The sequence below is a fragment of the Lonchura striata genome, chromosome 6 (assembly GCF_046129695.1).
Source record: "Lonchura striata isolate bLonStr1 chromosome 6, bLonStr1.mat, whole genome shotgun sequence".
Lineage (NCBI taxonomy): Eukaryota > Metazoa > Chordata > Aves > Passeriformes > Estrildidae > Lonchura > Lonchura striata.
The window spans coordinates 18,037,751-18,052,937 of NC_134608.1; the positions used below are offsets into that span (position 1 = coordinate 18,037,751).

A 15,187-nucleotide genomic window follows, 5' to 3' on the forward strand; every position below is an offset into this window, starting at 1 on the left:
CACTGAAAATACACTGCTTTGTGCAGGAAGGCAATGCCTCTGTAGGCACCTTGTGCTTCACTGAACCAGGGGCCTGTCAGAACAGACACATCTGCTATTTGGCTTTCAGGTTTTCAGCTCAGAGAACATGATTTGCTCTAGTTTTCAGAGACATGCTATGAAAGTGATCTACAATTAATATTTTTCTGAAAGATAACAGTACACATCACCTAACCTTGGAATTGTCCTAGGAAAAGTAGTTCTTAATTGGCAGATAGGGATGGGGCTGGCTTACTGCTGTAAGGGTAGTCCCATTGAGGTGGTGGAAAGATTTATTTGGCTTCTCTGATCTCTTACTACAAAAATGACAGGAATTGTTTGTACAAATTCCTTCCCTGAAAGTGAATGGAAAACAAACTGGGAAAGAAACTCACTATAAGAATGTAACTGTGTACAGGAGGAGCACTTAAAAATGCAGTCTTTTTTCTTAGTCTCCCCTCTGTTCATGGATTTGCTCTGTTCAAGACAATCTTTTTTATTTTGTTTAATCACATTGCATTACTAGGCAGCATCAGTGTGTTATTACATCAACTACTAAAAACCCACTGAGCATATTAATATTTTTAAATATAGTGTTATTCACTGCAATTTTCTGTAAAGAAAAAGGTAAAACTAAAAAAAATTATATTCACATAAGTTTCACAGAGTAACTGTCTGATGTAGTGATCTATCTGCCATCTGCTGGCATCCTGTCTCTGAACAGAGCTGTCAGGACAGGGTGTGAAATTCAACCTACTGTTGCACATTCACAGTGTTATTCCAAAATTATACAAGGCTTATGAGCTGAAAGTCCAGGGTTCAGACCTCAGCCTAACAATTTGCTGAGTCATTCCCACAAAAAAAAAAAAAAAAAAAAAAAAAAGGCAAAGAAATATAAAAAAAATCAGTAATTAGAAAAGTGATTTACAAACCCAGAACAAATGCATGTAAACAATCTCAACTCATGATCTGTTATTTTTCCTGTTACCTCTTAAAGGTCCTTCTAAGAGTCACATTTCCCTGAGCAGGGTTAAAATAGGGGTGCTTGTAGGCTTGATGGTGAGGGTTGTGACTTCATTACAGGTGGTGACTCCTCATCAGAGCCAAATTTCTCTCTGAATTCTGTTTTAGGTTAAACCTCTGTCTTGAATATGCTGGGTTTATTCTTTGGATTGCTTACCCTCTCCATTATAGCTGAGCTGCAGAAAAGTATATTTTTCTGTACAGACCTAAGATAGTAAGCTAGTACTAAAAAATAACTTAGAAAATCTATGGATCCCAGGTTTTGACATTTTAGGCCCTCTAATTGGGTATTTAATTTAGTTAGTGAAGCTTACAGCTAGTCCACTTGAAGTAAAGCAGCTTAAGTGTAGCAGACGTTTTGCTAATTTTGTTCTTTTCCTCTGGTCTTTGATGGTGAGTATGTTATACAAGGAATGGCAAGATCAGATCCATTCAGGTACTGGGAAGCTATGTGGAACAATCTTTATTAACACATTTTTGCACTCTCTGGGTGGGGCAATATAAGTGTAACTCAGATGTGAGTTGAAGGAGGGGAGGGAAGAGAAACACATTACAAATTCAGCCTCTGAAATTGCTGAAGTCTATGCCATCAACCTCGGTTGTTCTTTGTTCCAGTGTTTGAGAAAAGCATATGTATACATGTATTCCTCTTATTCAATTTGGTTTTTGCTGCTTTTTTTTTTTTTTTTTTTTTTTTTTTTTTTTTTTTTCCTCTTGGGCTGGATACAGCTCAGCATAACAGAGCTTTAGGATCATAATTTTTAATTTTGTAATAAGCAGCATGCAGAAATTAGTGGGTCCATCTCAGAAATCCCTCTATGTGCTTTCTAGTGAGAGGAAGATTGGAAAAAGGTATACCAAGCCTAGGAAATGTCTGAGCCATTGTTTCTATGTTTTCATGACATGGTGCTCACATTATGACTGCAGCAAGATCCATGCACAGAGATTTACAAGAATGACCTTAGAGAAAGCTGCTGCTCTGTGAGAAGCTTGTTGCATATTCCATCTGGGTCTAGACAAACACCCCACAGAAATGTGGTTTTATGGAGAAAAAATTATGTTAAAAATAAAATAAATCCTTCTTTACTCTGACCTGTGTCTGGTATGAGTTCAGGATTGTGCCTCCCAAGCCTAGTTATAAATGTGACTGCTTACAGCTTTTAATATCTGTCTCTCCTCTGCTACTGACTACAGTTAAAAAGCAGAAGATGGGTTCTGAACCTTCTTGTGCAGCCATAGCAGCCTTCTTTATAAAACATGAGAACTAAAATAACACTGAGGCACTGAAGTTAGAGCGTAGAGGAAGCCCATATCTAGTAGAATGGTTCAAACCCTTTTTCATAACCCATGAAGGTGTCTGAAATGTCATCTATATTTTAATATATATTATAATTATGCTGCTTGTTTTCAATGAGTGTTCTTCACTGATGTGGTGAGTAGGTCCTGGCTGGCGGCAAGCACCCACACAGCCATTTGCTCACTCACCTATAATAATGGAGACAACATGGGAAGAACAATAGAATGCTCCCTAAATAACCTCATGGGTCAAAATAAAGACAGCAAAGTCACTTGCCATGTACTCTCACAGGCAAAACAAACTTGACTGGTGGACTTTAAATTAATTTATTGACAATTAGCATAAAAAAATCATTAGTGAGTTGAGTGTTTGGAAACAAAATCCCCACAAACATTCAAAATGCCTTTCTTCCCCATTTTCAAGTTCAGCTTCACTCCACCCATGCTGTTACTGTGGGTCACCTTCAGTCCCCCTGATGCAGCAGCAAATGGCACAGGGGCTGGGTCAGAACACAGTGGTTTCTCTGTTGTTCTTAACTCTTTTCCTCTGTTCCTTTGCTGGTCCTCCATAGGCTGCAGACACTGCAGTACTTGTGTTTCCATGGAGAAGCTCCCACTCACCTGACCTTGTTATTCCCTTGTTCTCTCCTCTATTCCCTTGTCTTCTGCCTGTCCAGAGTTCCTGCCCATTCTTAAACACACTTTCCCAGAGGTGCCACCATGTTATCTCAGTGGCGAAGCAGTGCCCTGAGGTTGGAGCTGACAGGAACCAGCAGTGTCAGAGAACAGAGAAGAACAAAATATTGTTATATTTTTCTTAGGTGTTATGTCCAAGTCAGTGATATTTAAAATACATTTAGTTTCAGTCTCATTTTGAATGTGAAGGACCTCAAACAAGTTACAATGAAATCCACAGTGACTGTTACAGGCAGCTAAGAGGTTGATGTGACCAAATCATGATGACCAAGCCAGCACTGTGCCAGTCTTTCCACACAGCCTATTGAGAAGGGCATCACACCTTACTGTGTGTGCAGGCTCTGGACCAGGACTAGCTTGCATTTGGCTGAGCTGAAAGACAAGCAGTGTGAACTATGACTGCCTGCACCATACACATTATCTTTGCAAACATATTTTGACTAAGGACATATCAAATGTTTGTGAGCTGATATATGTGATATTCTGATTTATGGATTTGGTACAAAGACTGTCATTCCTAGTGTTAAAATATTTTGGTCTACAGAAAGTGATTTAGAAGACAAGCTGTTTAATTAATGCATGGGCAGAGACAATCTGTTCTGAGAATAGTTGGCAGCATGGGGAAGGGCACAAATTTAAGAGTAAGTGAAGGGAGCAAAAGAAATACTAAAGAAATGTGTTTTGTTTGAAATACGTTTTCTCTGCTCCAAAATACAGAGCCTTTTGGAGAGATGAGGACAGCATTTTCCATACAGGTCTATTACATTATCTCTACAAATATGCCATTGGTCATCTAGCAAAAAAAAAGGTAGCCAACTTGCCTGGAGTCTTGGGGAGATTTGTCAGGAATTCAGGAAAGGGAAAGTTTGGAAGATGGAAAACCATCTGAGCTCACTGTTAAGCAGCAAGTCTTCCAGTGCTATTTTTGGCTTAGTAGTACTGTATACTGGGGGAATTTTCTATGAAATGAGAGGTGACACGACAGAATCTTGGAACAAGCTTATGTGAAATATGTTGTTCATGGAAATATACATGTTCCATATATTAGCATTTCGTCTAGTCAGATAAATGACTGTAGCTTCTTTTGATCCCCTACTTAATGACTCCTGCTCCTTTTTCATAGGAATATATATCAACTGTGTGGTCTCAGTTTGCAAACTTAAAATCACTGTTTGGTGCTTTTAGTGACAACCATCAGAAAAATTGTACCTCAGTTAATTCACCTGAAGAAAGCAGAAAGCATAAAATAATCCACTACATTGGCTTTTATCTATTTGGCCAGAGAGAGAAAAAAGAAAGTCAATACCTCAAGGTTTATTTTAACTCCTGAAATTATTAGGTAAGACCAACACTACTAAACCCCTTGTGTATGAGGAAAAAGCAAAGCTGCAGTTATTGATGGAAAAGATGGATCACTGATAAAGGTGTTTTCATTGCTCTGTCTGTCCTTACTCCACTTGGCACTAGAGCAGATTGACAGTAGGTTGTTTGAATTCATGTAAGCAAGGTGACATCAATAATGTTGCCAGTTTAGCACCTAGCCACCTCAAGAATGAAATCAGCACTGTCAGCTGAAAATGGGAATGACCCTGATGGGTGCCCAGAAAACTCAGTTCTTAGATTACTTTTTCGATGTTTTCCAGATTAGTTCTAGGTGGATTTAAATTGGTCACATTAGCTGGCACTAATTATTTATATTTGAAGAATGTCTTAAAAATTATCTGCTTCATCCCTGTGGAAAGAACTTGTTGGTAAACAAACCTGCCCCCCCCCAAAAAAAAAAAAAAGAGTGGAAATCGTCTCTTTAACAGCCTAAACAGTGGTTTAAATCCTGTAGATTAAACAGATATAGGATTAGCTAAATTTTCTGGAGGAAGAGGTTTGTTATTAGTTTTTTTTGACACCTATAAAAAATTCTGTATTCATGCCACAAAATGGGTTCAGATGATTTTAGCCTGGCAGAAGTTGCTCAGTTATTTGACAGTTTGTCTCCAAGAATACTGTTTAAAAGAGAAAATTGTATTAACTTATTCAGACTTTTCAACCTTTAGTGTTATATAATGTGATTATTTATTTATTTATTATAATAATGACTTGGTGACTTGGTGTAACACTGCAGTGGATTACGTTTTTGTAGTATGTCATTATCACAATGTACATATTCCATTAGTAAGTACAATTATGTCTTAGCATTTTTTTCATCTGTAGCAGTTAGACTCTACTGTGAATTTCCTCTGAATGCATACCTAACTGTAAAAAGACCCTCCTTTTAATGTCAGTCCTGCATTTCATGTGTTATTGTTCATTAAGTAATTCTTTTTCTGAGTCCTGTTCTTGTGCTCTTTTCAGCATCTCTAAAAATGCTGTGCCTGATTCAGTATTGCTTTCTGCCTTCGTTTGTACCCTCAGCTGCTCTGCTTTTGTGTGAGTGACAAAGGTGCACAATAACCATGAGTCAGGCCTTTTACAGATCCTTTCATTAACATTGTTACCATTTTTACTTAAAAAAACCAAAAGCCTTTGGCTGAGTTTATCGCTCATAGACAAGGGGATGGCCTGAACATTTGTTACTGATTTGAAGGGCATTCTTTTCATTCCTGTCTCTCTCATGAGACAATTCACACTAAAATGCATTTTAATTTTTTATGTGTGGAGGCTGGAGGAAGAATTACTGTACATAACTTTGATGCCGTGCAACTCCAAATGACTTTTTGTTCAAGGATGCCCAAGAGGGACTTGTCTCCTAATTTCCACGAGGCAAGGTTTCTGGCATTCCATTTTTATGTATGAGGAAACTGAAACATTTAGTAGAAGTAAAGAAGTTGCCTTGGTCAAACTAGAAATTAAACATCAATTTGGTTAAATCCTTATTCTCATTGAAAAAAGGCAGGGGTACCAATGTAGGACACTATGTAACATCCATGTGATCTGCTCTTTTCCTTTCACTAGTCATTGAATAAGTCTGAAATCTTGCCATTGTGAAATCTGTGTCCATACCTCTTAAAGAAGATAGATTGTCCTTTGGTATTTTAGCAAAATACTCAACTCAGAATGGCTCTTTGGAAAAAGAGGCAATAAGAAATGAATTCAGATTTTATATTTTTTGTGTTGCTTTTCCTCTTGGTATTTGGCAGTTTCTTCCATGTCTTATATTTGGCATTATATTATTAATCCTTTTTAACTATTTCTGTTCATCCAGACACAGAAAATAAACACACACACAAATAAAATATTAAGTGTGGGGATCATCTTAAACAGTTTCAGAACTAAAAGTATCTATGAAATATGACATATTTATGCTACCTGGTTCTGAATGCATCCCAGATCAGAGATCCTTAACGAGGGTCTGGCACTGCATCTCTAAAAAAAATGCTTCCATTTTAGGGGAAGCACAGTATTGCTCACAAGCTGGTTATATATTAACCAGTTCAGGCAATATCCCTTCTATATATTACAAAGATAACTTCTGAGATCTTATTTCCTGTCTAAGGCAATTCCTTAATCTGAAATGAGATCTCATTCCTGGGTTGAGATGCTTGATTTGGAAAACTAATTTGGAAATATGACTTACATTGACCTCCACATTTCTTTTCCAGGATAAATAGAGAATTTACGCAGCCACTGAAATTAATCCACAGTCAGGTTTCTAATAATTTACAGGTTTCTCATGAAACTTTATTGGGTGCTGAGTTTATTCACAGCAGGGGAAATCTGAAATAAATCTGCCAGAATCAATTGTGTTAATCCAGGCTTTCATCAATATTAATAGAAACAAAATCTAAGTATATATTAAATAATGAGAGTTTATATGATTTGGGAGTGTAAAATATTACAATTACACTGACTATATTTGAATTCAGTTTACAGAAGCCAGTAACACATAGTCTTTGTTTAAGAACTTTCCAGTGTGGATTTACATAGGTAATTTTATCCCAGGCTGTTTGGTATTTGACATAAATCCTTTTTTTCTGGAGTAAACCAATAATACAGCTTTCTATTTTTGAAAAGAAGATTTAATCTTCATATTTGTGAATGAAAGCTGGAAATCCTGAATCTAGAAAACCCAAAGCATGAATTATTTCTACATAAAATTGCACCTTTTCAGTGAGGGAAAAGGGGTTTATTTTCATTTTAATCTTGGTCCTGTTTGTTGAATCCTCGGTGCTGTTGAGGCAATGTGGGTGTACACATATTTGTATGGAGGTGTGAATGTGCACTTTTTCTTACACATTGAACCTGATATGGAGCATACTGATGCCTTTCTGAAGCTCAGGAATGTTTTTCCAGGTTGTGTCTGTGGTAGATTAGTCACTTCCTAGTGCATAGAAAATGGGAATCAGGATAAAGTGGGGCCACACATGGGGGTTTAATGTCACCTGGACAGGATTCTCACTAACAGGGAGAGAGAGTTGTATTCCACCCAACAAGCTCACAAAAGGCAGAAAGAGACTTACCCGGTGACACCAGCATAATCAGTGTGTCATTCACAACGAATATATTTCCAGAAATCCACTCAAACTTTTTTTCCTGTTATTTTATTTTTCTAGAATAAACAAGTGAGTCAAACAAAGATCCGGGTGATTTCCACCATCGTCTTCATCCTGGCAGGCTGCATTGTCTTTGTCACCATTCCTGCATTTATCTTCAAATACATCGAGGGATGGACAGCCTTGGAATCCATTTACTTTGTAGTTGTCACTCTGACCACTGTTGGCTTTGGTGACTTTGTAGCAGGTGAGCAGCTTTGAGCCAAGATGCTGTGGACAAGGGCCTTGGCTCTTAGAATGTGTTTTCTGCTACGGAGAGGAGGCTCTTCACAATGTGTTATGTTCCAATGAAATGATGCCAGGTGTTTCTGTTGGGATTACTGTGTAGTATGACACCAGACTGATTTAAGGTCCAGGTGCCTTGCCATTTGTCGATTGTGAGCCTTTAGCAGTGTAGATAACAGGAGCCTGGAAAGTCCTGATTATCCTTTATCATGCAATGAATTATGCAAAAGTAAAATTACTTTCCCATTGAATTAAATATTTGTATTAGTCCATTAGGCCTCAGTCTGAGGCTGACTGCAGAAGCAAGTAGGCCAAATGATGAATGGAGGATGCTTTTACAAAGGACAACTGAGCCATAGGTCTGTAGAATTCTCTGGTCAGATGCAGCTGTGGGCTGCTACTATAGGAGTTGCAGCATTTCAAAACCTGCATTCTGTTTCCTAACCTTGGCAGAAATTTTGACATTGCAGTTGCCCTGTTAAGCAAAACTCTTGTAGGAGAGAAGGACTAATGGGGTATGTATCTCAGCGCTTGGGATAGACTCTCCTAGATTAATACAGTACGAGAAGGAACTATAAATATCTACCCATATACAATTTCCAAAGAGGGAATTGAGATAGTTGGCTGGAGAGATGAGACTATTTTTTTTCACACAGCTGCTCTGCTAACAAAAAAGGTGGTCAAAATAAGTGAATTTTTCCCCATCAGTGCATGACCTCTACTTCTCATTCCTGTTAGTGGTCCTAATTAAGGGTATTAAGTTGCCTATGTTAAAAACAGCCATATTGTGCTTCTTAGTCCCTGTAAACAGAGTGAGTTAAAAACATCAAATAAAACTACCAAATTTTCTTTGCTGAAGAACAGTAAACAAGTCTTTTTTGTAGAGAATACTCTAATCTTCCTTTTTTATTACATACTGGCATAGAAGACATGAGCTATTGAGAAAAAAATTCACTGAACAAAGAAAGACCCATGTATAAAAAAGAAGGTTTTAGGAGCATTCAGTTACAGAAGTGATTGTGTGAGCTTTGTCTATTTTTACCACTTAGACATGTAAAGGAATTCACTGATATTCTTTGAGGTATCACAGTGTGAAATAAAAAAAATTTACAATATTTTTCTTAATAATACAACATTTCAGTATTGTTTAATAATGTGATAATAAAAAAGCTCTGAATATTAAATTGTTCTATATGCTCATGGTTAGGAGAATATAATCCACAGCTGGGTGGCTACTAACAAGCAGGGTTTTTTTAAAAATTATATAGAAGACCCTGAATAAGAAATCTTCAGAGGAATTTTCATGATAAGAGTTTAAGGCAGGTGATCACCAGGAGATTTGGGGTTTATTGCTGGTTTTGAGAGAGATTTTCTGCCCCTTTTATTTTCTGCCACTTTAATCTCTCAGTATCTCTGTTTCTTCAACAGCAAATCAAAAATACTACATCTTAATGGTTAAAACAGCATCAGTGGAGCTATAATGGCTTATTCCACCTAGAACAAATCCCAGCTCTTGGGAAAGTGGGAGGTTTTTGTACTACAGTTGGAAATAAAATGGTGCATGGAGCCCAAAAATACACAGAATCTGATAGGCTGAAAAAAGTGGTCTCATACTTTCTCAGTCACCTGTTTACTGTGCAAGATAGATTCAGACAATCCATTTCCTAGTGAGCTTCCTCAGGGACATGTATGATCAGAAGAGGCTTCTTGTACCATAGCAACAGCAGTCCCTACCTCCCATTTTTTCAGACTCTTAAAGACTGGAAAAAAGGAGTGTGATTCATGCAGTCTATGGGGAGAGATTAACATCAAAACCAATCTTTGGGTCCCTGCCAAGTTTCAAATGTCTGACCTACCACGGGGGTGTTCAAACACTGTAACTACACTTGTATTGAATCTTGATAAAATTAAAGAGTCGTAGAAATGTCTCAGATAGTGAAAAGCTATCTGAGGGAAAATGCTGAACTGTGTTGTCTGGTGATTTTAATGGGGAAAACCACTAAAATCACTCTGTATTTGTACAGAGGTACAGGTGTCTAGCTCTTTCTAACCAAGGCTGGAGTCCAGGAAATGTGCAGACCACTGCCTGAGTCTCCTGGTAGGCTTGCTCTTAGGGCAGGGATTTGCAGAGGTACCACCAAGGTGATGTTCACTTCACTGAGGGATATGGAAGTGCCCATGGGGCTCTGCAGACTTTCCTGCTCAATCTCTTCCACTCAGGGCTGTGCCTGCCTCTCATTGGCTCATTGTTGCAGTGTACATAGCACTGTGATAGGACTGAGAGTCTTGAAACTGTGGTTGCTTTATTTTGTAAAAATTTCTATATTTTACTTTGTAGTAGGCAGAAACCTGGCCGCTACCACACTTATTCAGGGGTCTTCATAGTCCATTAAGTTGGCCAAATGTCTCACTTCATCTTTTGCAAGCTCATCCATAGACTTAGATGGAGAACAATATAGTATATTTGTGGCTAGAGAATGCATCCCTCTGAATGATACCCAAGATTATACAGCCTTATTTTCAGGGCTAATGAATGGTTGACTTCCTGTCAGATACCCTGATGTGGAAGTCAAAGCTACATTTCTTTTTCCTGCACACAGATTTCTCAGTCCTGGAGCTAAATCCAAAAAAGTCTTGAAACTCTATAACTTAAAGGGGTTGATATGTACATTTTCTTAACTAGGAGGCTGCAGGCAGTTCAGAATAAGGAAGACTGTCTGTATTAAACTTTTTTCTTGGACAGGTGTTTGTGCTGTTGCAAATACTATCAAAGTAGAATTTCAGAGCTGCTTCAGCATATGAGCAGTACAAAGGAAAATACTGGGCACTCTGGCAGGTCACATAGCAGTAGAACAATAGGTAATTTTAAAGACTTAAAACAGACTGGGTTCCTCCCATCTGACAGGCTTTTTGTCTTATTATCAGAACTACAGTGCTGTTGACAAGAGTTAGGCAAGAGTTACTTTTAGGTATTTTTCAGAATTGCAGATATTTTGTAATGATTTTGGTGCCTCATGATTTGTAAGCACAATTATATGCTTATTTCAGGAGGAAATACTGACATCAAATACATGGAGTGGTATAAACCGTTAGTGTGGTTCTGGATCCTTGTTGGCCTTGCCTACTTTGCTGCAGTTCTGAGTATGATTGGAGACTGGTTAAGAGTCCTGTCCAAGAAGACACAAGAAGAGGTATGATCAGTAATTTATCAGTGGTTTGTCATTTTACGAGAGAGATTTAAGTGCCTGATTCCTGCTTGTCTAAATAAGGATGCTGCTCTGCATGACCATTGCTCAATATGCCCTGTGGTTTACTTCACTGTCTGCCTTTGGTATACAGTTAGCTCTGATCTTTAGCTCCTTCACAAATGAGGAGAAAAAGCAACAGAAGCAATCAAGGTTGTTACACCTCTATCATTACTCAAAAATACACAGAACACATCAGTAGGATTGTAATTATGGAATGAGATGTCAGCATCTACTCTAAATCTAGCTATGAAATTGTACTAAAAATGTCAGTGTCTTCTCTTTAAAAATTAGGAGATTTTCCTGTCTTTTCCTATGCCAGACAATATGGTTCTTAATAGAAGTTTAGTTTCAGATCCCTTACTGTATACTCTGCTTTTAAAAGTTGAAGAAACTGAGTAGTCAGCATTAAGGACAGCATGACTAAATTCACTGAGAATATGCCCTCCCTGATTCAAAAAGGATACTGCTCTATTTCTTATTTTTCTATTTTGCTCCTTCTGTTTTCCATACTTATTTGAGTGGGGATATTTTCCACACTCAAGTAAGTGTGGAAAATAGAAAGGTAATTGCCATGCCTCTAGAGCTGAAGCCTGTGGTGGAGGATGTTAGTAATATAATTTCAAATTTTAAGGCAACCCTGCTTTACTAGCAAAGTTCACCTGGCAGGATTAACCAAATGGCAGGCAAAATTTGGCAGGGGGTAGTGCTGTTTCTAATTTTTGAAGGCATCTGCATCACCCAAGGCCTGGTGCATCTCCATTAATAAAGGGTACTGCAGAGAGTGTGGCTGTTTTGTTGAACATCAGGAACCTACAGTGAGGAATCTGGTCTCCACAGAGATGCAAGATGCCTTCTGCCACAGTGCTAAATGGACACTTGTACATCTGGCCTGCAGAAAAAAAGATGACTCCTTGTGGGTTATTGGATGCAAAAACTTGAGTTTAGGCTGCAGCAGTGCAAGCAAACCATTGACCATGTTGGGCTCCTGCAGACACTATACTCCTGAATCTGTTTAGCTGAACTTTGAGAAAGGCCTGTTTTAACTGAAGTATTGCTTGGTCATTTGTCTTGATTTTTGTCATTTTGGAAGGCATTTTTATTGAATACAGCCATCACTTAGTATTTTATTCTTAGCATTATTCCAGCCTCCAGTGCAAAGGAGTAAAACAGAGAAAGACAGTCGGACATTCAAGGATATGCTTATAGTGCCCATACAGAATATGTGTTGAAAATTCCTCCAGATGGCTTGACAGTGTGGTATTTGGACAAATGTGCAATGGAAACCTCCAATAAAGACAGTTACATTTATCCTGAAAATGAACCCTAGACTGGAGGAGTCAGAGAGCCACTTGAAATTAGCTAATGGGTAATTACTGAGTTGTCCAGAGGTATAGGTGTCTAACTTTCTAACCAAGGCTGGAGTCCAGGAAATGTGCAGACCTCTGCCTGGGTCTCCTGGTAGGCTTCATCAGATTAACTGCCTGTGACTCTGTGGCTCTGAACAGAACCTTCAGTGGGACTAAACATCTGCATCCATGAACAATACAGGAAAACTCATTCCTGTACTGCTGCACTGGTTGTTGTGCTGTTCTGAAGTGTAGTGGTTTAACTATATGTGATTACCTGTGCCCATTCTTGACCATCTACTGCTGACGTTATGAGTCAGGAATTTTGTTCTTAATCAAGGATGGATTAGCATGAACTTGTCCTACCATGTAACACAGCTATAAAATGTGTGGGGTGGCAAAGTGGCACAGGCAGATGAGTTCTATGTCACAAAAGCCATCAGCTGGTATGTTTAGAGTTTTCCTAGTATAAGCCCTTTACTACTGAAGTTTGGATCCAGATGAACGCAGTGGAGATGGGACCACTCCCTTGTTTCATGCCACAGAAGAAAGTGTCTGTGTTACTGTTCTACAGGAAAGATTTTTCTTTTTTCTTTTTTTTTTTTTTATTAATTTCTCTTTCTTCATGTTGTGAAGGTTGGAGAAATAAAAGCCCACGCAGCAGAGTGGAAAGCAAATGTGACGGCTGAGTTCAGAGAGACACGGAGGCGGCTCAGCGTGGAGATCCATGACAAGCTTCAAAGGGCAGCCACCATCCGGAGCATGGAGCGCAGGCACCTGGGCCTGGAGCAGCGAGCCCACTCCTTGGACATGCTCTCTCCGGAGAAGCGCTCCGTCTTTGCTACCTTGGAAACAGGACGCTTCAAAGCCTCCTCTCAGGACAGCATCAACAACAGGCCTAACAACCTGCGCCTTAAAGGGTCAGATAAGCTCAACAAGCACGGGCAGGGGGCCTCTGAGGACAACATCATTAACAAATTTGGATCGTCCGCTAAGATGACCAAAAGGAAAAATAAAGACCTCAAAAAGACCATGCCTGAGGATATGCATAAAATTTATGAGAACTTCAGAAACTATTCCTTGGATGAAGAAAAAAAGGAAGAGGAGACAGAGAAGATGTGTAATTCCAAGAACACTTCTAGCACTGCAGTTCTCACCAACTGTATCCAGCAGCACTCAGACCTGGAAAATGGAGTGTTTCCCAATGAAGCCAAAGAAAGGAAGCATAAAAACAAAGTGTTACTTTAAGACAGAAGTTAATGTAAAAGATGGACTTGAATTAGTAATGTTGGTTGTTTTATATACATATATATTGAGACACGTGCCTTATACAGACTCCTTATTCAGTCTGAATTATATAGCATCCAAGAATATTTCACTGTGCCATAAAGACTCAAGCTTGCTCTGCCAAAACAAATCAGGAATGCAGCACTGCAGAATGGCAACAGAAAGCTACGCAAATGGAAACTTCAGCCTGTATAAGATTACCAGGGCAAGACACAAAGGAAGGGATTGGACCATGGCAGTATCACCAGAGGGCTCCTACCATGACGTGGTATTAGACAAAGGGCAGCTATGCAAGCAGGGCCTATGAAAGGGATGAAACACAGTGTATCTTTGTAATGGAGTATGCATCCATAAAGCCTTCCCCTGGTGATTAAAAAGAGGAGAAATGATTGGAGTGAACTAGAAACTTTCAGTAATGCTTAGTTTACATTTTGGCACGTGATCCAAGCTAGATTTTCTTTTTTCCCTATACTGGAGTCAGATGCATTACCTTTCTAAATGCCAAAAGAATGTCCATGGACACAGCTAGCAGCTGGGTGCTGGTTGGAAAATCAACATTGACAAAAGTAAGGGTTGGATTGCTCTTTTCATTAAAAAAAAAAGAAAAAGAAAAAAACAAAACAAAAACATTCTGTGGGTATTTATCTTAAGCAATTAAAAAAAAACAACAAAAAAAAGAAAATAAACAGATGGATTTTTTTCCTCATGTAGGAAAATTCAGTGTAAAGTCACAGCAAGAAGGTGCATATGAAGAAAATACAACATCTCATGTTGTTTAAAAGAAGAGAAACATCAATTTTATGATATTTGGCTGAAAGTATAAAACAGTGGGCCAACTTTTATTTTTAAAGAATTTCTCATTCACACTTTCCACCACTAAAGAAGCCCCTTTTATTTTAACACTGTAAGACTATACGGACAGAAGGGAAGCTGTAGCTTTTGCATGTCAGCAAACTGCTGTTCTCTAGCTGAATCTGAATTTTTATAAATAGACATAAAAGCATATATGTGATTCAAATGAGGGCCAGGGCTACCATAGAATCTCAGGGCTCTCTGCTCCCTTTTACTGGGTTTAGCTTAGACATAAGTTGCTGTCATAGTCTCAGAAAAAAAAAAAAAAAAAAAAAGAAAAAACAAAAAAGAAATTTAGGAAAAAAATATTGTGGTAATCTTTTAAGTGCTTATAGCTTTAAGTGCCATTAATGCTGTCATATTTTGTAACTTTTTAAAAAATATTTTAAATTATTTTGTTCATTTCCTTTCAAGTACAATCTTTGTTGGAAATTTCCTGTCCCTTTTATTGATAAAAACTAAACATGAGCTCTCTGCATTTCTAGACTAAAGTGAAATGTAACTAAACTGTGGGCATTTTTAAAAATCCTTTGTGCTGTCAGGGCATATGGATATGAAAAATAGAATTGTGTTTTCAAAGAAAATGCTGCAAAATAATTAATGGGAATTGCAAAACATACTAAATTTTTTATAGTGTTGACCTGTGGGC

The 15,187-nt window shown here is 38.2% G+C and overlaps 1 protein-coding gene across 2 annotated transcripts in view; it reads left to right on the forward strand.

Annotated features, from left to right (window-relative positions):
* Positions 1–14,800, forward strand: part of KCNK10 (potassium two pore domain channel subfamily K member 10) — a 51,948-nt gene extending 37,148 nt beyond the window's left edge. For both annotated transcript variants that reach the window (XM_077783999.1, XM_077783998.1), the window contains exons 6-8: positions 7,581–7,767; positions 10,854–10,996; positions 13,036–14,800. In XM_077783999.1, coding sequence (XP_077640125.1) covers positions 7,581–7,767; positions 10,854–10,996; positions 13,036–13,647 — 942 coding nt within the window. In that variant the 3' untranslated portion in view covers positions 13,648–14,800. The remainder of the gene's footprint in view (positions 1–7,580; positions 7,768–10,853; positions 10,997–13,035) is intronic.
* Positions 14,801–15,187: the final 387 nt, after the last annotated feature.